The sequence below is a fragment of the Eumetopias jubatus genome, unplaced genomic scaffold (assembly GCF_037043125.1).
Source record: "Eumetopias jubatus isolate StellerSeaLion01/CBP00866 unplaced genomic scaffold, mEumJub1_p1.0 scaffold_3, whole genome shotgun sequence".
NCBI classification, from domain to species: Eukaryota; Metazoa; Chordata; class Mammalia; order Carnivora; family Otariidae; genus Eumetopias; species Eumetopias jubatus.
Window position 1 is genome coordinate 39276557 of NW_028274809.1, and position 25999 is coordinate 39302555.

At 36.9% G+C, this 25999-nt stretch overlaps 1 protein-coding gene and 1 pseudogene across 1 annotated transcript in view; one reads left to right on the forward strand and one right to left on the reverse strand.

Moving 5' to 3' along the window:
• HECW2 (HECT, C2 and WW domain containing E3 ubiquitin protein ligase 2) overlaps positions 1 to 25999 on the forward strand; it is a 215578-nt gene that overhangs the window by 136793 nt on the left and 52786 nt on the right. The window contains exons 14-17 of the mRNA XM_028123706.2: positions 7583 to 7717; positions 11053 to 11155; positions 14874 to 14970; positions 24061 to 24144. Of these exons, the coding sequence (XP_027979507.1) occupies positions 7583 to 7717; positions 11053 to 11155; positions 14874 to 14970; positions 24061 to 24144 (419 nt within the window). The remainder of the gene's footprint in view (positions 1 to 7582; positions 7718 to 11052; positions 11156 to 14873; positions 14971 to 24060; positions 24145 to 25999) is intronic.
• LOC114226227 (small nucleolar RNA U13) lies at positions 8096 to 8187 on the reverse strand (annotated as a pseudogene).

Below are 25999 nucleotides of genomic sequence, written 5' to 3' on the forward strand. Positions count from 1 at the left end.
ATTTTCTGGCTTTTTGTAGTTCCTTTCTGTTCATTCTTTCTTCTCTTCTTTCTTCCCCTGTGGTTTGAATGTTTTCTGTAGTGTAATGCTCAGATTCCTTTCTCATGATCTTTTGCATATCTACTATAGGTTTTTACTTTGTGGTTACAATAAGGCTCATATATAACAGTCTATATATATAATGCTGTATTTTATGTTGATAGCAAGTTAAGTTTGAATGCATTCTAAAACTGCATTTTTATACCACCACCCCCATTTTACATTTTTGTGTCACATTTTACGTCTTTTATGTATCTTTTAACTAATTATCATAGTTATAGTTGTTTTACTACTTTTGTCTTTTAACCTTTATACTTGCTTTATACGTGATTAATCTGCTTCCTTTACTATATATTTACTTTTACTAGTGAGATTTTTCTGTTGTATGTTTTGTTATTACTAATCAGTACCCTTTCTTTTGAGCTTGCAGAGCCAGTTTATTGGTAATAAACTCCTTTAACTTTTGCTTGTCTGGAAAATTCTTTATCTTTCTTTCAATTCTGAATGATAAACTTGCCAGGTAGAGTATTCTTGGTTGGAAGTTTTTTCCTTTGAGCATTTTAAATACATCATATCTCTTCCTATTGGCCTGCAAGGTTTCTCCTCAAAAATCTGCTGATTGTCTTATGGGGGTTCCCTTTTGTATAACAAGTTGTTTTTCTCTTGCTACTTTTAAGATTCTCTATCTTTAACTTTTGACATTTAAATTATAATGTGTCTTAGTGTGGGTCTTTTGGGTTCATCTTGTTTGGCATTCTCCGGACTTCCTGGGTCTGGATGTCCGTTTCCTTCCCTGGGTTAGGGAAGTTTTCAGCCATTATTTCTTCAAATGGGTTTTCAGGCCCTTTATTTCTCTTTTCTCCTTCTGGTATCCCCTAAAATGCAAATGTTATTTTGCTTGATGCTGTCCCAAAGGTCCTTTAAACTATCTCCACTTTTAAAAATTCTGTTTTCTTTTTGCTGCTCTGTTTGAGTGAATCCCACTACCCTGTATTCTAAATCACGGATTCTTCTGCTTCATCTAGTCTGCTGTTGAACCCCTCCAATGTATTATCAGTTATTGTATTCAGCTATTGTTCAGTTATTGCATTCTTCAGCTCTGTGACTGCTCTTTGGTGTTTTCTTATTATTTTCTGGCTCTTTGTTGAAGTTTTCTCGATGTTCATCCATTTTCCTGAGTTCAGTGAGCAAATTTTGACCCTTACTTTGATCTCTTTGTCAGGTAAATTACTTATCTCCATTTCGTTAATGTGTTTTTCTGGAATTTTATCTTGTTCTTTCATTTGGAACATATAACTCTGTTTCTTCATTTTGCTTGACTTTTTGTTTCCATGTGTTAGGCAAAACAGCCATCTCTCCCAGTCTTTTTTTTTTTTTTTTAAAGATTTTATTTATTTATTTGAGAGAGAGAGAGAGAATGAGAGATAGAAAGCACGAGAGGGAAGAGGGTCAGAGGGAGAAGCAGACTCCCCGCCGAGCAGGGAGCCCGATGTGGGACTCGATCCCGGGACTCCAGGATCATGACCTGAGCCGAAGGCAGTCGCTTAACCAACTGAGCCACCCAGGTGCCCTCTCTCCCAGTCTTGAAGGGGTGTCCCTATGTGGGCAATTAACCTTATCATTTAAACTTGCCCTAGTTCTTGATTATCTTTCAAGTTGCCTCTCCATTTGTTTCAGCTCCACGGGGTCCAGAAATGCTATCTCCCCTGGCCACCAGAGCCCAGTACTCAATGGCTATCCCCTGTGTGGGCTGCCCACACCCACTGGCTTTGGAGCATTGTGGGGGAAGCTGGGAAGGAGACAGGGCTGCAAAAGCAGTGAAAGGGGATGGGGTGCTCACCTGCTGCCTCTGGCCAGTAGCGGTAGCAGTGTGAGGGAATAAGGCAGGGTGGGGCTGGAGGGTTGGCCCTAGCAAGTTAAAGTGAGAGTGCAAAAATGGCATCCATGAGTACCTCCATTCCTGGAGAGAGTCCCAACAAACTTTTGCCCTTTGGCAGATGCTTTGAGATTAATGAGTTTCTTCACATATGATCTAGGCTCTTTCCAAACTGCTATTTTTGTGCTGGATCCCAGGGCAAGTGAGTCTGCACACAAGCCCTTTAAGAGCAGAATCTCTGTTCTCTACAGCCCTATGGTTCCTCTGGATATAAGTCTTGATGGTTTTCTAAGCCAGATGTTTTGGGAGCTTGTCTCTCCGGTCCCAAGGGTTGGGGTGCCTAATGTGAGGCAAAAACCCCTCACAGAGGAGTTCCATTGTGAGACCCCTCCCAGTGGTTGCTACACTGGGGATGGAAGTTTTGGCAAGATCTCTGCCTCTCCTACCCATCTCAATGACCCTTTTATCCTTTGTTGTGGAGCTGTTCAGCTAGTTCTCATGTTCTTTTCAGAGGGAATTGTTTCACATGTAGCTATAGATTTGTTGTGCCTGTGGGAGGAAGTGAGTTCAGGATCTTCCTGTGCCACCATCTGGAACTGCCTGCTTTTTCCATAGCTCTTTAGAAGAAGATAGAAGAGCTGATCTTCTTTGTGTGGCATAGTTACAAGTGCTCGTTTTATTCTGTTTACATGGTCTTTTAATATGGATTCCTGGTTTGGCAGAATGTTAACTGGAAACAATTTCAAACTTCTGTAACTTAGATTTGTTGAGCCTGAGGTTGGTATTTCTTCACAAATACTGATGGCTTTTTCTTTTTTTTTTTAAATAATAGAAGCTTAAAAAAATAGAAAGAATTGTGTAAAGAGAGAAGCGTATTTTGTTTGGCCTCACTAAAATATCACTTGGCTCCAACTAGCCCATATTTCCTGACTCGACCATGCCCTGAAGCAATGAAAGGGAAGAAGTTTTTCAAATGAGATCTGAGTTTGTGTATTTGCATTCCTTTCAGTTTTTGACTGTGTTGTTAGTCTTAGTTGGTCCAGCACTGTGAAGCTTGGGTCAGTTTCCTTAATAAAACTTAACAGTAGGGAATCTATGTTGTTCAAAATTTGCTTTGCTATGGCTAATCTGAAAAAGACCCATTTTTTGATACAGCTGTTTTTTTCATAGAGTCTACATTCTCAACATGCTATTTACCCACACAGAATTTATTAATACATGTTAAATGCTTCCATAAATAAAGGCAGACTATTCAAGATGGTGACAGAAAAAAAATGACCCAAATTAAAAAAAAAAAAAAAGTACTAGGTCAACTGTGTTACTGGCTTAAACTACTTAGGATATCCTGTGGGAAAATGATCCACTTTTCTGACATAATTGATTTGTGTGTCACAAATAGAAATGGCGAACCTAAATTTTGCACAGTAAGTTTTCTATGCTTTTCTCTCTACTTTAAAGTAGAATACATTTTTCACAACTCAGCTGTGACCTGAGTAGTCCCCTTTATGGGGATAAAGCAAAGCACCAAGGAAACCTGTCCATGGTCGCACAGTGGGTGGGGCGAAGGCAAAATACATGCTAAGTAATTGCTTCTTTGTGCTGCATTCTGTTAGTGCTCTAGTGATAGGATTTAATAGAGGTCTTAATCAAGATCTTTTTCCCCAAGTACTTGGCAGACTTAGAAAGCATGTGTCAACAATATGCACATTCTTTTTTTTTTTTTTAAGATTTTATTTATTTATTTGACAGAGAGAGACACAGCGAGAGAGGGAACACAAGCGGGGGGAGCGGGAGAGGGAGAAGCAGGCTCTCTGCTGAGCAGGGAGCCCGATGCGGGGCTCGATCCCAGGACCCTGGGACCGTGATCTGAGCCGAAGGCAGACGCTTCACGACTGAGCCACTTAGGCGCCCCAACAGTATGCACATTCTATTTGACTCTGAAACTGAACCCTTTGTGGGATACAAATATCACCTATTCCCCACCTACAGCCATGCCTCCAAATGGTTAACAGTGCAAACTGTGGAGAGTACGTACAGTTTGCTGTCTGACATTAGTGGCAGCCTTTTCAGTGGTGAAACGGTATTAAGGCCCAGAACTGTGAGTGGCTGTTATTGCCAGCCTAATTCAATAAATACGTAAATGCTTTCCAAAATCATGTACAGCATACAGTATGAGGGGAGTGGGAGGAACATGAAAAGGAAAAGATAGGGAGCAGAAGGCAGAATGGAAACAAAATGATATATGAAAAGGAGACCGAGGGGAAAGAGGTACTACTCATTGGGCTTTGGAGTCAGACAGAAAGATAAATTCAAATCCCAGCTTTATAGGTTCCCAACTATACATCTCACTTAAATCAGAACTGTTACCCAACTATATTGAAGGTGAACAACGAGATATCATTATTTACCGAATAATGAAAATCTTTATTTATAATGGTGGTTGCTGGTTTATGTGTTCTTCTATGCTTTGAATTTAAGGAAGACCATGTTTCCTCTGAGTTGCGGAGACTTCAGTATATCAGGATTTGTTCTGGCTGCATTGTGACAGAGACCCATACAAAGTTTAATATACAAGCTTTTATTCACTCACATAAAGGTGTTCAGAGGTAGACAGTCTGGGGCTCTTGAGGTGATTTCTCAAGTTGTGAGAGTCTTGGCCTCTTCCAGTTTCTGCTCAACAATCTTTCATCTTTATGGTTCTGTATGGCTGCTGGAGCTCCACCAATTACATCCTTCTCCCAGGGAGCAGAAAAGATGAAGGACAGGGGAAGGCTTGACCTTGTAAAAATCTCCTGGTAAGGAGATTTTCCAGAAGTATCATGTGACACTCTGTTTACATCACATTGACCATAACTTAGTCTGGGCCACATACACTTACAAGGAGCTCAGGAAGTCTAGTTTCCCTAGTTCTCCATTTTTTTGAGCCTTGTGTATGGAATGTAGCAAGATACATTGTGATCCTGGGAAAAACGTCTTAGAAGTTAAAACTTATTATTAGTACTAATAATAGTAACATTTAAGAGGTCACAGGCACTATGTTAAAAAAATTTATAAGAACCATCTCATTTAACCTTCTTTTGATGTCGGTGTTATTATCCCCATTTCACAGAAAAGATATTGTGGTTTAAAAAAGTTAAGTAGTTTGCTCACGGTTATGTCACTAGTAAGTGGTGGAGGTAACGCTCAGAACCAGCCTTGTCTTTTTTTAGATCCCAACCATTTAATTACTACTTTGCCTCCCACTTCTCAAGTTTTAACTTGGTAGTTTATCCATATCTACAATGGGATGTTTTAAAAACTTCTATCCTATCTGTGGTTTTATAGTCTTTAACTCTCCAAGCTTTTCACACACACACACATAAACACACACACACACACACATACACACACCTCATTTATTTTTTTAAGATCTTTTAAGTATTTCTGTGCTTATGTAAAAGAATGTGACTTTTATTACTTGATTAGTTCATTATGAGTTGTCTCTCTGTACTTTAGTCAAGATATTAGCATTTTAGAGTTATTTACTAAGCCCGCATCTTTCCCCCAGATGCAGTTCCAAAAGCTATCAGGGATAACAGGATGAGTAAGAAAGAGTCCTTGCCCTCAAGGCATTTACAGTATAATTCTTTAGAGAATTGGTTTTAGACAAGCCTCTTAACATCAAATTATACTATGACACTACATATAAATCACAGCTGACCTAGATGTACACACCCATTTGTCCTTATAATTACAAGTGCATCATTGTTACCTCTAAATGGTTACCCATCCCTTCAAAACATTCCTAAGAAATTAGGTAAATAGGCAATTCTATTTTAGCACTCTCTGTATTTTTCCCTTAAAAAACATGACATATTATTGCTTTATTAATAAAAACTTAATTTCATAAAGATATGTGGCTGATTATAATATTTATTATTTTGAAATGTCCATTTGTCAAAATAATTTAATTTCTATTGTATGACATTTTGAATAGTGGCAGAAATGATGTATAAATGTATTAGAAGCCCAAATCAAATGGGGACCAGTGTGACATTTGGGACCAGAACCTGCCAATATAAGCCTATATAGAGTTTATCATTGGTGGTTTTTTGTTTGTTTTATTTTGTTTTATTTTTACAAGATGAGAGAAGATAGATGTTCCACCTGACCTGTTAGGAAAAAGGGAGCATTACCCAGGGATGTGAGGCTGATGGCATCATCTCCTACAAGACTTCCACTTAATTCAGTCTTTGTACCTGGAAATCAGATATTGAAAGAAGGGACTAGCCAGCATACAGTACTATATGCTCACTAAGTGAACATAGTAAAAAAAAAAATAATAAATTTAATTAATTAATTAAAATAAATAGGAGGGAATAAAGGAAGGACTGGCAAGAATTCTCAATCAGTATATTTCTCTGCTTTGTCTTCTAGTACATCTACTGCTTAAGGTTATTTCCTTACAAAGAAATAAGTGGTTTTTTTTTTCCTATTTGGGAGCTACCTACAAATTGTTTTCCCTGTTTCCTGATTATGTATATACAGAAATATTTTGTTTCATAATGGAAAGGTGATTTTTTTAATAGACATAAATATATCATCTAAACCTGGGATTTACCTAGGTGTTTTCTCCTTCCTAGTCTTTAAAGTACTTTAATTGAGCTCCATCAGTTTGAGAAGTCAGTTCTTTTTGGCTTAGATTATTGGCATATATCATGTGCCCTGACACTTGACTAATAGGTAATGTGTCTCCCGGCTCTCCTAATAGTCTCTTTTATCTTGATGACCTAATAAACTTTATCTGATCATGGAAAACTTACATTTTCTAATTGTCCTTGAGATAATGGGCTTCATTATTCCCTAGAGCGAATTTTACTTTGAAGACTTACACCATTCGGCTCCTAATGACAGTGATAAATAGCACTGGTGTAGAGCTTCAGAATTAAACAAAAAGAATTTTAAAAGGCTTTTCTACGTTATATGCAGTCCTTACTGCAACAGTGAGGGAAACAGTTTATGCTCATTTGTGATTTCACTAATCGGGAATTCTGCAGTAAACACCATAGACATGATTCCTCCCTTCTTTCACAGTATGGGGGGAGAAATGTTTTTATAAGAATTCTACAGCTCAGAGAACTTAAGTGACTTGCCCAAAGTCATTGCAGGTGATAAAATTTGTATGTAATGTGTGATCACCGATTAAACTGGAGAGGCAAATGGGAAGGAGATTTTAAAATCTTGGAAAACTGCCAAATTTTGTCAGAATTTTTTTTCTAGATAATGGGTAGCCAGTGGAAGCTTTGGATTGGAGCAGTAATGTAATCAAAGCATTTAGAAAGAATATTCGATACTGAGGTACCGGTTAAATGAATAAGGTTGTGGAGATGTGGAACAAGTGAAGACTGTTGATACATGTGTAAGAGAAAGCCCTGAAATACTAGGATGGTCATCAGGCTGGGATGGGACAAATGTAGGAGACACTACTCTGGGAAAGTTGGGAGCCTGAGGGCTGACAGTGTAGGAGAGGTCAATGAGGTTGAAGTGTCAAGTGATAAATAAGAACTTTGTAATAACCGTGGAGAGCAGTAAGAACTTAAGGAGCACCAGTTAAGAGAAGCAGTGATAGGTCAGCGAAGACAGGTGTGTGGCAAGAATTGACAACTGACTGAGGGGACTGTTTCCTAGGCATTTTTTGTCGACCACAACTCCCGCACCACCACTTTTATCGACCCCCGGCTCCCGCTCCAGAGCAGTAGACCCACAAGCGCGCTGGTTCATCGGCAGCACCTGACGAGGCAACGCAGCCACAGTGCCGGCGAGGTGAGTCCCACGCCCCCCGCCCTCGGCAAGCGCTTCGTGGAAGCCACGGGGATGCGGTGGCTGTGGAAATGGGCGGGCTTTTTATTATTGTTTTGTTTTGTTTTCCTAGTTTGGTTTAGAGCTTTATCATTTGAAGACTGGAAAGTGTTGCAATGTTGACAGGGCCTCTCTGGAAATACACAGAGCCTAATTTACAAACTTTGAAAGATGGATATATGAGGAAAGATTGAAGAATGCAGAGAATTTTTTACATTCAGAAGTTGGTGAGAGAAAATTCTCAATGTTAAGAAATGTTCTAGAGAGGATGACGGTAAAGCCTTTTGTGTACATACCTAAGGGTAGCTTCATAGGAAAAAATAAATGTAACTTTTTTTTCCACGTCAGATGGGTAATATGCCGAGTTGTAATGAGGTTTGAGGGAGACTCGTGTCACACAAAGGCCCAATCATCAAACTTATGAACAAAAGGTTCGAAATGTAACTTTTAGTGCGCAAAATGTCAGTTACATATAAGGGAGGTTTTTGAAGTGAGGGTTGCTGGATTGGATTAAAATCTTCAGCCAATGCTATGGGGTGGTGGTGTCCTCACTAATATTCTTTAAAGTCACCATGAGAGTTGATTCATGTACTCTAAGAGCCCAGAGAAAATGGGCGGAATTAATTACTAACAGCTCTACCTCGCTTTAACTTTGCTGACTTGTAGTGACCTGTGGTAACCACATGGGGGCCCTTGAATAGCCTAACCAAAAAAAAAAAAAAAAGGAAATAATCACTTCCTGTTTTCCTTTTTCTTTAGTAGCTTAAATAAAAGGAATGTTTTAAGTCAACTTTTTTTCTCTTTAATACTGGCTTTATGCCTTGAATGTTTATCATTGCTTGGTATACATTGTTTCTAAAAATTGTGCTCAGGCAAAAAGAATTAAGATTCTTTTCCTATATGCCTTTTCCATGTCTATGTGCATATTATATTTTCAGTATTATATTGTAGATCAAATATTTTTGTAACCTCTCTTATAAGAAAAATTATGAATGCGATAAATAACTGGATTTTATTCATCAAAATTCTACTCTTGGAATTTCCCCTCGTGATTTACATACTTGTGTGTTTGCTGATACATAGAAGAGTATACTTGAGAAGCTCATATAAAAGTGATATATAAATCTATTGCAGGATGAGGTATGCACAGAAATATTTATATTTTATGAGTAGTTGATCAATCTTTACTTTGCTGCCATGGAAACCATTAGTGATGAACTGGATGATGCAAACAGCATTTATCTTAGAAGCAGAACAGACCTCTCACCTTTGGACCTTGTGTGTGATACGTACCATAATTAGGGCCCTGCCTGACTTTTATCACAAGGCCAGTGCACTTTAGCCACTTGGCCTTATCTCGACTTCACAGTATGGAGCTGGCTGCTGGGTCTGGTCAGGACTACTTGCATAAGATTTATAGCTACCTTCCTTTTTCTTTCAATTCCTCGGTCTCAGGACTTGAGTTATTTTCATGGTCTAGTAATAGCCTGTTGGGGTAGAGGGATCCTAAGGTACACATTCAAATTTAAGTGAGGATATCTCTTCGTGTTGATGGAGACTGAGCAATGGAACCGGGATAACCCCACAAAGACTCAGCCGTCAGCCCCAGCCTTGCCAGACCATTGACGGGAATGTGCTTTCTGGCACCGCCTGCAGTGCTCCACACACTTATCTGGCCTTGCCCCGTCTGACGGTCTGGTTTGAAGAAGTGGGTTGTTGAAGAGAAGACATTTGTCTCTTCTGGGAAATAATGACGCATGACCACATACTGACAAGGAGTAAAAGTATATGTTCATGTACTGAAGTGATAAATTCTGTGACTGACAAACAAGGTGTCGTTAATGATCGAATCTCCTCTGAGAGTGGCTGACTTTATTCTTCAAAGCCAATAATTCAAGAGAAACAGAGCGAGAAACTTCTAGTCATACACAGGAGTCTTTCCATCTACTCTCTTATCCTCATTTAGCAAATATCACAGGTAGTAGAAATGTTGGTGTATCTTCCATCCAACAGAGAAATTCTTACCAAACACTGGCAGTGTAGAGACATAGTGGTTGGTGTGAACGATACAAATAACATATGTTTCTTTTTCTTATTAAGGAGCAAATGTATGAAACTAATCATAATACAGATGAATAAAAATATGAATGAAAACGCTTTATAAAATGGTGATAATGGCAGCTGCTTAAGAAATGTATACCAAGTGCTGTGGGAGCTCAGAGAAGGGTACATTTAAAGTCAGCTTGAACAGAAGGGAAGGCTTCATCAAGGAGGGGCTGTTTGAATTACACTGTGAAGAATGAGTGAGAGTATTCTTGAGGGACAAGCAAGCAGTGTAGAGTGGGAACAGTATTTTTAGTTTTAGGGCCTTTAGAAAAACCTTCACCAAACACCGCACAGATACAGTGTGATAAAATGGTTGTGGAGGTTTGAATGAGTGGAGTAGAAGCTCTATTTTTAAAGTACCAATTTCTAAATCCAATATGTTATTTTGCCTTTTTTTCCCCTCTTACTCTCTAATACTTCTTTTCTACTGTTGTCTGAAAAGACTTCTGTAATATGGGGAGGGGGTTGCTAAAACAGAAGCTAAAGCAATGCTAGAGTTTACTGAGAAGACTATTAAAGGACATTTTTGTTCATTGACTTGTTGTATGTATGAGTTTCTAAATCTGTAATAGGTACAATAAATAATTCAGGTTGGGGCAATCCTATTTAGCTCTTTCACACCTGCTATGATTAGCTTCCTGGTGTGGGAGGTTCAAACCAGAAAGAGCTGTTGTACCGGGTGCTCTAATAGGTGTGTAAAATTGCTCCTGAGGAGATAATACACCAATTCAGAACCCCACACGAAGCTTGCTGCTCTTCAGCCTCCGCTGAGCAGGGAATTCCCTAACCTGCCTTGGCCAAAGGAGGGAATAACTTGGTACTGGTACTTCCCAAGTTCCCTCTCCGATGTATTGTTGCAGGATTTTGTTCTGTCAAAGTAGAGGTTATTCCTGGTGAACAGGCCTGCTGTTTAGCTTCTACAGCTCCAATAATTGTATGCATATGGACCTACCCCTGTACCCCCTGGTCACTGCCCCAGCCCCTCTCAAGGACATGGACGTCCCAACCCCTCCCCTCAATCCAGCCACTAAAGCAGAGCTCCTGAGAACCCTGTGTTGGCTCCTCAGCTGGCATCTTTTCTGATCAGTTGGTCCGTAATGCTCGTTGTCAAGTATTTTGAACTAGGCTTGGTGTGCTGATTTAAACCATTCTGGGTCTTGGTGCACAACATAAATAATGCTTCTGGTTTGCAGGTAGGAGAAGATTCTCGACATACAGGCCCACCAGTTCTTCCCAGGCCATCGAGTACGTTCAATACAGTCAGTAGGCCACAGTACCAGGATATGGTTCCAGTGGGTATGTCATCCCTTTCCAGAAATCTTTATCTTTGCTTTTCATATCAGTATGAATCATGCACTCTGTCAGCCTGCTACTTTTGCCCTGTACTGAGAACTGTTTCATTATCCCTAAGAAACTGATTTGAATCGCAAAGCACTCATGTCGTGTAAAATCCTATGTGATGAGATTTTTTTATGTTACTCTACCTTTTCTAGTAGAGCTATTATGTTAGATTGTTGAGGTTAAAGGAAAATAAGCTATTAAGGCAAATATATTATGTGGTCATTTCAAATGAGGCATTGGACAAGCATATATTTAGTATATATCTAATGCTTGACACCGAATTTAAGTACGGTGTGAACCTAGAGTAGCCTCACAATAAGAAAGCAATGATGGCATATTCTTAAGGTTTTGGTAAAGAGCTATGTATTTGTAGCAAATACAAGGCAGCAGGAGACTCCAAAATAAATGAATTGGGGCAGTAGGCCTAAAGAACAACTTGAATTATTATTCACATGATGAGGTTGAAGTAGGCCAGTTTTCACACCTGGAGCCCTAAGGCAGGTGGAGTAGACAGATGGCAGGAGGCCATATGGGCTCCTGGCTTCATCTTAAGTTTGAGTAGCTCTCCATTGGTCTGTTTTTACCTTAAAATTTTCACTTCTTTAAGGAAAACTTTAACATGAAATGTAAAGAAATTTGACAAACACTGGACAAAAAGAAATCTTGGATCCAAGTCTAACAGTCTATTTATGCTGTTACTAATAGGATACTAAATATTGCACGGAGAACTTAAAAACCTTATAAAATTGTTGCTCAAAAAGTTATCTAGTCTCTGATTGTGGATGGAATGTAAAAACCCACTGACAAAATTGCAGTTATAAAAATGTTTTCTAAAAAATTTTTTTAAGTGTTTTCATTATTTATATATGATGAAATGTACTGGTAGGTACACTTCAAGCTTGACAGTGGGATTCCATGTTAGCAGATAGTATTTTTTTTATTTTATTCACATTTAACTAAAATATGTATGCAAAGGCAGCATGATACAGCTGAAATTTGAACTGACAGATGTTTAGAGCATGATATTTCTTTTGTTTGATCATTTGTTAGTTTAAGCAAGGCATGTTCCTTGGTCATATTTATGAACATAAGAGTGTTGCCTGAACTAGGATCACAGATGTCTGAGAATCCAGACATTCAGTTCTGTGATTTAAATATATTTTTCTGATTAGAAACAGATATAATCAAGATGAATAATATTAAGTAAGCCAATTAGTTTTCTTAACAAAAGAGAAATTAATTATTAGAGCCCTTAATGAATTGTAATTAATTATTTTTAAATTTTTGTGGACATTAGCCAGACTTGACATACATACATTTTTCTTTTGATGTTATGTACATAGTTGGTAATGCCAATTGTGTTGTAGCTGTTGGTATAGTTGGTTTGGTGAATAGCTACATGTGGCTTAATGGCATTTATTTCTACGTAATATTTGTGAATGGTTTGTCCTCTACATTTTGGTAGTAGCTGTTGCTGACAACTGTTGTTGTTTTTTTTTTTTTTAATTATAGTTGACACACAACGTTATATTAGTTTCCAGTGTACACCATAGTGATTCCACAATTCTATACATTACTCAATGTATATCCCATACAAAGTTATTGCAATATTATTGACTATATTCCCTGTGATGCACTTTTCATCCCGTGACTTACTTGTTTTGTGGCTACAAGTTTGCACCTCTTAATCCCCTTCCCCTGTTTTGTCTGTCCTCTCGGCCCCCTCCCCTCTGGCAATCATCATTTTGTTCTCTGTATTTATGAGTCTATTTCTGATTTTTTTTGTTTTTTCATTTGTTTTGTTTTTTTAGATACCACGTAAAAATGAAATCACACCATATTTGTCTTTGTCTGACTTACTTCACTTAGATAATACTCTCTAGGTCCATTCATTTTGTTGCAGATGGCAAGATTTCATTCTTTTTTATTGCAGGGTAATGTACTATTATATATAGAATATATACAGAATCACACCTTCATCCATCTATCGATGGATACTTATGTTGCTTCCCTCTCTTGGCTATTGTAAATCATGCCGCAGTGAACAGAGGGTGCGTATATTTTTAGGATTAGTGTTTTTGTTTTGTTTTGTAAATATCTAGTGGAATTACTAGAGCATGTGATATATCTGTTTTTAACTTTTTGAGGATCCCCCATACTGTTTTTCATAATAGCTGCACCAATTTACATTCCCACCAACAGTAAGCAAGTGTTCCCTTTTCTCCACGTCCTTGCCAACACTTGTTATTTCTTGTCTTTTTGATACCAGCCATTCTAACAGGTGTGAGGTGATATCTCACTGTGGTTCTGATTTGTATTTCCCTGATGATTACTGATGTTGAGCATCTTTCATGTGTCTGTTGGCTATCTGTATGTCTTCTTTGGAAAACTGTCTCCTCAGGTCCTCTGCCCATTTTTCAATGGGATTATTTGTGGGGTTTTTTTTGTGTTGAGTTGAATGAGTTCTTTATATATTTTGGACATTAACCTCTTATTGGATATATGATTTGCAAATATGTTCTATTCAGTATACTGCCTTTTCGTTTTGTTGATATTCCCTTTGCTGTGCAAAAGCTTTTTAGTCTGATGTAGTCCCAATAGTTTATTTTTGCTTTTATTTTCCTTCATGAGGAGACATACCAGAAAAATGTTGCTAAGACGAATGTCCAAGAGATTACTGTCTCTTAGGAGTTTTATAGTTTTAGGTTTTACATTTAGGTCTTTAATCCATTTGGAGTTTATTTTTGTGTATAGTATAAGAAAGTGGGCCAATTTCATTGTTTTGCATGTAGTTGCCCAGTTTTCCTAGCACCATTCATTGAAGAGACTATCTTTTCCCTATTGTACATTCTTGCCTCCTTTATTGTAGATTAATTAACCATATAAGCATAGTTGTATTTCTGGGCTCTCTGTTCTGCTGATCTGTGTGTCTGTTTTTGTGCCCATACCACACCATTTTAAGTACTATAGCTTTGTAGTTTAGTTTGAAATCTGGGATTGTGTTACCTCTAGCTTTTTTGTTCTTTCATGAGATTGCTTTGGCTATTATGGGTCTTTTGTAGTTCTGTACAAATTTTAAGATTGTTTTAGTTCTGTAAAAAAGGGTGTTTTGATAGGGATTTTGTTGAATCTGTAGAGTTCTCTGAGGAGTATGTACATTTAACCGTGTTAAGACTTCCAATCCATGAGTATGGTATAGCTTTCCATTCATTTGCCTCATCTTCAGTTTTTTTCATCAGTGTCTTCAGTTTTCAGATCACTATTGTATTTTGGCAACTCTTATTCTGCCTCTTTACTTCTCTGGATGGCTGATACTTAATCAGAAGATAGTAGTTTTTCATTTCTAACACTTGCTTATGAGGCTTTTGGTAAGCAGAAGCTAAAAACTATCAATATCTAGAATCTTGTTAGTGACCTCATCCTGCAATTTGATAATAAATATGACTTATCAGATGAATTTAATTAGTGCTTAAGTCACACCTATTAGATCTAAGTCCAATAGTCATATAACAGGTAGACACAAATTGGATTTTAAGCATCTGTAGTGACTCTGAACTATGACTTTTAGTACAAGGAATATTAACCAAAAACACTGACTTTTAAGTTTGGATTTATGTGCATAAACCTAATAACAGATTTTTAAAGTATTTTTTTAATTTCTGTTTTTTTTCAGCTTACAATGACAAGATTGTTGCATTTCTGCGCCAACCCAACATCTTTGAAATTCTACAGGAGCGTCAACCTGATCTTACCAGGAATCATTCACTCAGGTAACTGCAGTATTGGTATTTGGTTCAAGTTCCATAAGCCCCAACTATTAAGTCATCAGGAACACTGATAATCATCTTGGAAATTTACTCTTTCTTTCTGGCAGTCTGAACAAAGACATCTTGTGCACAAAGACTTTGTCATCAACAACCAGGTCATTGTAGTCCTGATTTTTCTCTATTAAGTATGAAGATTGAATAAGATTGACTACTAAAGAACCTAGAACCACCCTCTTTAAAGAAGGAATATGAAAAAGAAATAAAAATTCATAGCCAACAATACATCCTTGATGTTCAGATTATAATGAAAATAATAAGACACTAACCTTTTTGAGTGTAGCTCGAGTAAACAAAAGTAAAAGAGTTCACTGAATTGAGACATAAAATCCTAGGCTCAGTATTCACATTTTTCATAATAAAAACACAGTGGAATCCAAGGAGGGAATCTGATCCTCTTCATCATCCAGTATTCCTATGCATGAACCCTCTCTTCTAAACAGTTCTTCAATGCGTCACACTTAAGTCCAGTTTTACTTTCCTGAATACATGCTGTTCCTGTTCCCTGGCAAGTTTTTCTTTTGTGCATTTGGCAAGGAAGGTCTTTCCTTTAAAACTCAATGCAAGCTATACCTCCTTGAAGCCTCTCAGCTGCACTGTGAGCTCTTGCTCTCAAGATCTAGGCTAGTATTTCTCAACCTCAGTGTTGTAGGTATCAGTGGAGATGGAAAAAGATGTGAGTTTTTGCTGAAAATTTGACATAACTCAAAGCTCATTTGGTTCATATGCCACCTTTACTGGTAGAAATGTTTGTCCTGTGGTGCCATCTTGGCTCACAGCAGTGATTCTCCAATATCACTCAGTTGTACCAAAATTTTCATCAGGATCACCTGGGAAGCTTTGTAAAGTGTAAAATGCCAGGTCTTCTCTCCCCCAACCCTTCTCCCTTCTCTGAATTTATGCCTCCTATCCTCCTATACCCTGTCCAGTTATTTAATTCGGGAGGTCTGGGGGAGAACTCAAGCATTTAATATCTTACAACCTCTCCATCTAATTCCAATGACACATCCAGGTGTAATAACTGATGTTCTAGACACTAATTGATAATTATGTAGTGTATCACACTGTCCTTTATATGACTTTTGTACTATAATTTGACTTTTCAAGTCTTTATGCTTTATTTTCCAATTAGATTATAAGTTCCTTACAAATATGGATCTTATTCAACTCATTATGTCTCCTCCTTACTGCTTAAATATAAAGAATAGTACTTTGCATACAGTGAATATATATACATACATATATACACAGAAAGAGATAGAGATGTTTTTGTTGATTTGAAAATAAATTACCAATTCTTCTTATTATGTTCTTAGTCTCTCATATCTTTTATCTTATTGAGGTACAATTGATATACAATATTATATTAGTTTCAGGCATTTAACATAATGATTCAATATTTGTATATATTGTGAAATGATCATCCCAATAAGTCTAGTGAAGATCCATCACTACACATTGTTACAGGATTTTTTTTCTTGTGATGAAAACTTTTAAGATCTCTTGGCAACTTCCACATATGCAATACAGTATTAACTACAGTTGCCATGCTGTACATTACATCCCCATGACTTATTTATTTTATAGCTGGAAGTTTATATGTTATGAACCCCTCTCCCCATTTTGCCCACTCCCCATCTCCTGTTAGTCTCTCATAGCTTTAAAAATTGTCATTACCTTCTAAAGTTTCTAAAGGCTAAGGCTACATGTAAATGTAATTTCAAGTATGACTACAAACATTGCCTACACAAAAATCCCAGTTTTACAGTAGTTAATATCTAACCCAAGTCTCAGTGCTTTTCTCAACCTGACAAGCATGCTGTTCTCAATCACAAGAAAATTATAAAAATTAGATGAGCTATCTCATTTTGTATATTTGTATATTATGGCATCAGTTCAGTAATCCATGGTCCACTGGAGAGTCTTGTGTAAGAAGTTTTAGTTAATAATATTGCAGAAATAAACTCCCCAGTTGTCCACTGAGAGATCTTAGAGATTCCAGACCACAAAACAAAACAAAAAAGTAAATTTCTCCTCTTTTGCTAACCACAAAATAAGGAGAACTCTATTTTTTTTTCTTTCCCACCAGCCCTAGCCCCAAACACACACACACACACACACACACACACACACACACGCATGCGCTCATACGAGCTTTTAGTCGGTATCTATTCCTGTCAAGATACCGCACCCCCCCAAAAAAAAAACAAGAAAGAGGAAACTCAAGAAGGTTTCTACTTTTGCTCTACACCCCACATTATTATTTACAGCAATTTCACATATCTTTAAATTTCCACCATCAGAGATATTGGATGATTTATTCTGCCTGAACAAGGCATCCAACAGTATCATTATTCTTCAGGGATTTGACAGGACCTTAATAGATCCTAGCAGAGGGGAAAACTGCTGGCCCCAGTTGGTAGTTTTCAGTTTTGTTTTTGTTTTTCCTTCTGCTTTTCAGAGTCTTAAAAGTCTCTAACCTCCTAAAGATTGGTAAGGATTTTTATTTTTTAGTGACACCCTGGGTCTTCAGCTGAGCACATTCTTGTAATGTAGATCTCACACGGTAGTCTATCAGTAAGAAATTATTTTATAAGTTTTGAAATAAGTTTCTATCTTATTCCAACTTACTTATAACTTTCCATTTATCCTTTCTAAAACTATTTACAGAATTTGACCATAAAAAGCATATGCTATCATGACAAGTAGAAGGAAGCAAGGACATAAATCAGTGAGATAATGCTATTCCTCTTACACAGAGTGTCAGTGCACTTTTATTTTCTGAAAAGTTTTTGGTAGTTGAGCATTTTGATTATCACAACAACATAATGGGGAAGTTTGTATATCTAAGAGAACATTCTGTTTCGTATGGTTGAAAACTGCATCGTAAGAGGCATTCCCACAAAGGCAGGGGTGGGGAACCAGCTGGGGTTCTTTAATCTCATATTTCAGTGATATGTTTGATAAAAGATTTATGCATGGAATAGAGCCACCGAGTAATTGTGTGTCAAAGGTAACTGTGGACCTTCTATTCATAACCTGGACAAGGGGATCCTCAACACCAGTGTAGCTCTGTGTGCATTCTTTCTCATCCGTGGCACAATCACTTAAAAGAAATACCCCTTTCTTTATTCTCGCCATAATATAACGAGGAAAAGCGTTAGCCCTTGGGAGATTCAAATGGGTACATCTATTGACGTTGTGTTTTTCCTGTTTAGCTTGTGATTCCTCCTAAAGCAAAGGATAGCCAGCAGTTTATTTAGTTTCTGTCCGTATATAGCTTCCTCTTCCTTGAGACTCCACTTGTGTACCTTTTCCTGTAGAATGGCTATGGTTTTCTTTGCAGTGGATATGGCTTTAGCTTCCAACTGCTGTATTTAAATCACTGCTCCCTCTAACTTCATCTGTCATGCAAACGTGATGCTACGAAGTTGTCCTCTCCTTTTTTTTTAATCTCAGAAGAGATTTATTTCCTTGGCTAGAAAAATCATCATCCAAAAGTCAGTACTACCTCCTTCAAGTGAGTACTGTCCCCCCATGGATAACCATCTTTTACTATTGGCTCTCACTGGAAGATAGTAATCATACTAAGAAGCTTTTTGTATGTGTGGCATTAAAATAAAAGCCAAAATAAAATGTTTTATGATTTTATTCAAAGACAAATATATTCATTAAAAAAGAGCCTTTGAACAATATTTTATTGGTGAATGTAATGAATACAAATTAAATAAAATTTTTGGTATTGGTATTTGTACAACACTATATTATGTGCAAGGATCTACATGTCATAAAACTGAATTAAGAGTTGAGAATAATACCTCTTGTGTGATAATTAGGTCTAGCCAGCAAACCTGTTCCCTACAGTCCAGCTTTCCCCAGGCATCAGTGATAATTATTTTGGGGTCCAGGTTAATTCCATTTCTATTTGTCCGTGAGAATCCACAATGGACCTGTATTTCCAGATCGAATGGGAAGTAGAAAGAAAAGTTGATCTTTCTATTGCATGGCCCTGGCTTTTAAGTCAGACCGTGCTCTGGGACTGTAATAAAGAGTATGAACGATCAACTGAGTAATAAATGCTAATTTTCCTTTCTTGGCCTTACACCATTAGAGATGTCATGGGATTTCTCTAAAATTGCCCCGGGGAATTTTTTTAAACATGTATTTTTCAAGGTGTTACTGAACTGTATCTACAGGAACCTTGTGTGCAGAGTCTGCAATCCAGAGAGTTTTGTGGTTTCAAGGCATTGCTGCTTCTGATTGTTTCTGATCACATGCCCTTCTTTAACTTCACCAAAAATGTTGGTTGGTTTCAATGAGAGTATTTTCTGTGGGAATTCCGGCCTTGAGACTATGTTCATTGTCCTCAAATGCTCTTCTGCCAGAGTTGATCTTCTGGGGTAATTCTGTGCACTTGAGGAAGTGGTTACAAAGGTCTAAATATTATGGGCATCTGAGATACAGCAGTAGTTAGTGACTTCTTCCTGAGGTTGTCACGATATAGTTTAGCATCCTGTTACCACAGTTGTGAATTTTCTTATTAAAGGATTGCCTCTTTACCTGTCTTTGCACTTCCCTCAGTGGGGTCTATTTTAGCAAGTAATCTGATGTCAGCTTTCTGATTCTCTTTTTCTCTGCCACAACAACAACAACAACAAAATGGTAGCTTATTCCAGACACTGAGTGGAGTCAGGGAAATTTGTTAGGAGCCAGCTCTTACTTTGGTATTAACTAATATTGTGCCTGCATATGTTTTATTGAGCATTCCTAATGTGCGCAGCACAAAGCTAGGTACTTGGGGAATATAAAAATAAAGGAGGAAGGGCTTTTGCCCTCAAGAAATTCATGTTTCCAAAAGAATTTATGTTGTAACTGAGTGGCCCCGTGAGAAAGTACAATGGAGGAAGTACTGGAATGTATTCTAAAGGGCCCAGAGAAAGAAACACCCATGCAGAGGGGGTCAAATGATAAAGTGTTATTTGAATGTCATCTTAATCCTCATTATAAACCACTAAATTTGAATAGAATTTCTTCATTAAGGTAAATGCAGTAAAGATAGGAATTAGAGGACTGCCACTGATTCCTTCTAACTCTATAAATATAGAAAGTAAACTTGAACCAATATAGTAATGTAACTTTCAAATGTCCCTTTAATCAGAGTCATATGTATCTTTAATGATATTTCTCAAGCTTGTTATGTTTATTTCAGGCACTGAGTGGACTCATGGAAAATTGTTAGGAGCCAAAACTTATTTTCCATTCTAAAAGGAAAAGAAATATTGCAGATCTACAATGTTGACTTTAATTACTTTTATTTTAATGAAACATAAGTGTGCACAAATATAAAATATGCAAAAACTTCTTACAGCTTTTAGGAACTTTAAAGCCAAAAGACATATACGTTAAGTGAAAACTTTAAAAAATAACATTTAATTGAATGATATTAATGTGAGATTTTTGTTTTTCAGAAACCAAATCACCAATATTGAGACCATTGTCAGTAGAAAGATACATTTGTGCTTTTTGTTTCACTTGTGTTTGACATGTATCTAATTTTGATTTTGTATCTAATGGTTCATCAGGTGCATCTCTGGCAATATTGTGGTCATTATTTTTCTTAACCAATAGCTTATTTTTATCTACTATTTACCTACTAATTTTATTTTTATCTACTAATTCATTGTTTTGATGAGCCAATTCATTTAATACCCCCAACTGCAATACTAAAGAAAAAATATATTATTAAATGTACCCTGTGATGATTCTACTGCTCCTTTTCTACTTGTAAATGATCATAAAACTTTTGTTTTTAGAATAAACCATAACATCTTTTGTGATTTAGTTAGCATAAATGCATAGTTTACTTCTTAAATCCATTTATTTTGTTTTCTCTTTAGCCTGTGGCAAATTTATATATACATAACCTTGCCTCACTTCATCATTGTCATTATGCAAATCAACACTGCAAAAGAAAAGTTTTGTCTTTTTAACTGGTAAGAGAATTGTGTGTGAGTGGTAGACAGGGACTGCTGTTATCATACTTAACATCAAGGCCCTGCCAACCTCAGAGCCTGCTCACCAACACTTTGAAAGTTTCTCTGTGATCATTTGGCACCAATGTTTTATAAATACAAACGTGGGAACTGAAGGCAAATGGCAGTGTTCAGTCATAAATGTTATTCAGATTATCCAACATATGCCTACCTCAGTATTAGCAGTTTTGATCATCAATGTGAAAACACAGAATTTTTAAATTCTCCCAGAACTTGAGATTATGTCTATAGATTTCCAGTAGACAGGAACACAAGTTTGACAAATACTGGTCTATGGACTATTAGGCAAATACCTAATAACCAAGAAGTAGTTCCTGTTTGGTTTTGCTTTTCTTAGAAAAGATTGGCGACATTTCTGAGGATATCTGCTGATGTTCTCTTCCTCAGCCTTGATCTGCTCGCCTGACAGTCAGTAAACCAATGCCCTCTGTTTTTATGTGAAAGGACTTTGTGGAATAGGAGTGGGTGTAAGGCCTAAACAGAATTCAGTTAAGCAAATGGAACAGCTTAAATATTTTCATATAATACTAGAATTGACCTTTCTACTGCACCATGAATTCTTTGGGAAAGGAGCTAGGTTTTACCCTGTTGCATTCCAGTGTGTGATACTGTGCCCAGCACATAGTAGACACTAAGAAATGTTTGCTGAAAGAATGAATGAATGTTGGTATAAGAAGGTACTTAGTCATATGGTATGAAAAGGTGACATGCTCCAGTGTCTTGTTCCTGAAAGCGTATGACCCTTAGCTCATCAGTGCAATAAATTAGCTGGCCTGTAGAAAACTAGCCTCCACTTGCCTGTGGTATGTTCTGCCTAAAGAATCAGACCAATTCTTTTCGCTGCCTAATATAGTTAATATCTGGAAAGTGAGGAAAAGTTCCCCAGTGGGCATATTCTCTCCAGTGTCTTTCCCTGTCCTCAGCTGTCATTCTTGTGACTCAGAAAGCTATCATCTTTTCCCTATTCCCAGGAAGCCCACAGGGCACAGTCCAGAGTATGATATCTTTTATATCACTCGCCTCACTCTGTCTCGCTCCAGTTAGAGAAGTAGAGGAGGATGTGCGCCCTGTTTGTCTTCTTGTTTGTTCTGTTTGCCTGACTCATTTTGATGATAGGCTATGGAGATAAACTGTATTTGTTGGAGATAGCTTTTGATTCTTCAAGATCAAAGCATGTTATTACCGACCCTTACAAGAGTATTTCTTTGGTTAAGTTATTGTTCATTTTTTCTCCAAGGTAACTTTTCTCTAACTTAGCTTTTTTCAACCAACTTTCATATCTTCTACCAAAAAATCATTCACCAGATAATGGGCCCTGGTTTCCGTCATGTGCTTCAGACATGTGATTGTAACACTTGAGGGAAAATGTTCCGATTGGTTCGAGGCTTCAAACTGAAACAATTAAGCAGAAAGGCTGGGTTTTCCTTTCTGAACAATTTCTTTACATACGTGTCTGACATTCATTTCTTAGGTATGTGTATGTGTAACTCCTGGTAATGAAGGTTGGAAAAGAAAATTTGGCAATACCAAAGATTAGATGCTTCATATTCTAACGTATTGTTTAAAATCGGTCTAGCCAGAAGCAGCCAAACTCTTTATTTATTTATTATTTTTTTAATTATGTTATGTTAATCACCATACATTACATCATTAGTTTTTTTTTTTTTTAAAGATTTTATTTATTTGACAGAGAGAGACACAGCGAGAGAGGGAACACAAGCAGGGGGAGTGGGAGAGGGAGAAGCAGGCTTCCCGCGGAGCAGGGAGCCCGATGCGGGGCTCGATCCCAGGACCCTGGGATCATGACCTGAGCCGAAGGCAGACGCTTAACGACTGAGCCACCCAGGCGCCCCACATCATTAGTTTTTGATGTAGTGTTCCACAATTCATTGTTTGCGTATAACACCCAGTGCTCCGTTCAGCACGTGCCCTCTTTAGTACCCATCACCAGGCTAACCCATCCCCCCAACCCCTTCCCTCTAGAACTCTTTATCCCTCCTAGCAAGCTGTGTGGCTGAGAGCAAATCAGTTGACTTTTCTGTGCATTATGGAGTTTTTCATCTCAACAGTTAAACCTTGCCTTCCACCTCATTGTCTTCAAGCTTGTAAATAATTAGGAAGAGATTTGGAATTTAGAAATATAAAATGCAGTAGAACTTTATGAAAATATCAAACAAAAACAAGATGATCTAGAAAGAGGAACTAAATCTAAATAAATACTTATATCAAAGGTTAATATTTTAATTCATAGTGTACAAAAATCAGACTATACTATCATTAGCACTTTGAGTAAAATTGCATAGTTGTGTTTATTCTTATGTACATATCAAATGAAATGCTTTCAGTACCATAGTATATATTTTTATTTTTTTCCTTATCTTATAAAAATGAATATGGTGTGCTTTGAAATAAAATCATGTAAATGAGGGGAAGCAACAGGGAAATTTTTATTAAAATTGTTTTCATATAAAGAATTGAAAATAGCATGATGATGATGACTCATCAAACAAAAAGAAAAACCTGGTGTTCTTACATATATCTACAGTAAAATAATGGTAGAAATTGCTCACATTGTTGTGTTTGAAATGTGTATATATACATTTGCACAGGTATACACATAATCTGTTCTACCAACTGTAGTAACTAAAAGTGTTTCAGTTATTTCAAAGAGCCGTATGCCTTTATGTTGAATATGTATTCAATAGATACTATCTGCCTCCAAGTAGGAATATGCTCATCACACATAATTTAGAGGTACGCCCCCAGGAAAATAGATGACTATCCTTATACACTCACTTTTTGGAATAACAAGGAATCAGCCTGAATGGCCTAAATAGTTGCTTAGATTCAAGCCCACAACAGGCTTTACCTCAAAGCAGAGACCAAGTTGTTTTTCAGTGTTTTTAAAAATGGTGCCTAAGGCACTGAGTTATGTTTCAAAAGTCTACCACATATATTCTGAGCTGTTTCTTTGCTTGAATAGGGAGAAGATCCAATTTATCCGAACTGAAGGGACCCCAGGATTGGTGCGTCTTTCAAGTGATGCAGACCTTGTTATGTTGCTGAGGTATGGAACACCAGTTTTTGAAGTAGGAAGTCCTCTGTCATCAGATATTATGGAGCATTTTAGAAAATACTATGCCAGTATTAGTAGCCTATGTCTCCATTATTCTTAAAGACTTGTGGAATACTCATGTGGAAGATGTAGGATGCTGGTTTAGTGATAATTCGTTTCAGATTGCATTTCTTATTCTGAGATGTTTGATTTTTTTTTTATCCTGGTGATAAATGAGGTGGTATTGGAGAAGGGAAGGGTTAGTAGAGGCCAATGGATAGAATGTTCTACTCACAAAATGGAACACAAGGTATACAGGGCTTACTTACCCCTTTGGAGTAAAAGAGAGGTCATATTTATATTTTCTTTCAAATTCTTTCCTCCAAATGTGCTTTGTCTTTTTTTTTTTTTGCTGATTTGACATGATTTTTTTTAATGATTTTCAGGGTTTAGGTTTGGGAAATTAGATCAGAAAGTTGAAATTTGGTCACTGGTACTCATTGCCAACTTGACAGCCCTTCATAAAATTGACCAGTTGTATTTTCTTTCCTGATGGTTAGATCAGCTTTGGTTTTAAATCTTAGAGTAATTTAGAAAGGAAACTGGCAAGTTTTCAAAAGATTTTTCATTTTTAATATCATCCCTCAAATGTAGGAGGCCAGAATAAAATAATGCTTTGCTCTACCCAGTAGTTGGGACACCCACCCCTGTAACCGCCAAAGAATTGAAGGGAAAGTCATGCTGAACCAGACCATGCAATGTTATATTTATCCCAGAGTGCTAACAATCTCATTTGTGATATTCATGATGAACTTGACCCTAACCATTTCTAACTGCCTACATGATAGTTGCCATACTTGTAAAACTGAAGTCAAAAAATTATCTTCCTTTACTGGATAATTGGATCATAATTCAAAGGAATATAATCAGTTCCCACAGAGACTTTGCTTCACCTGATTCTGAACAAGACCTGTTGGGAGGAGGGGTCACTTCTCAGTCTAAGGGGTGACCTATGACTAAGTTGAACTGAACGAGTTCTGAAAACAGAATATAGTGTGCTACATGGTCAGGAAGACTGTTGGTCAATTAATATGTAATATGATGTTTCTACCATAGTTTGGTTGGTAATAAAATAGTTTTGTTTATAAAATTCTGGCTAGGATATGACTCTTTTGCTTCATTCTAAAAATCTAAGGTTTTTCATTTAAACTGAATTCTGCATTTGGAATTAATAAAAACAAAATGATTACAAAATAGAAATCATGATTATCAATCACCTATTCTTAGTTAAATAATCTTTAGATGGTATAGTCCTAAATATTTTGTTACAGTATAGCTTAGAATATTTGTACTTTGGTAAACACTGTAGTTTGCATGAGTTTCTATGTGTTATGTGGTTGAATTTGAAAATATTTGAGAACTGATATTTATATATCAGTTTTAAGTATGTATATATGTGTGTATATATACACACACACACATACATATATATATGAAGAGCAAGGCTACATTTTCCCCCATTTGGGGAAAAAGCATGTTGTCTGAAGTTAATGGGCCTTTGGAGAAGTGTGAGAAATTAATTTATTATATAATGGTTCTATAATTATTACATGCAAATGATGTTATTAAGTTCTAGACTTATTTTATTTAGATGATCAAATGCATTAAATTTAACAACTGTACATGGTGACACAGTGTATTACATGTGGATGCTGAATAATGTTTAATAGTTATTGAAACATTTTCAGATGTCCTCAGTTTTTTATTTTTTATTTTTTATTTACTTTGGAGTTTGGGTCATTTGAATCAGTGACTATAAACTCAAGCAATGAACTAGTTGCATACATAGTGAAAGACTTTGTGTCTA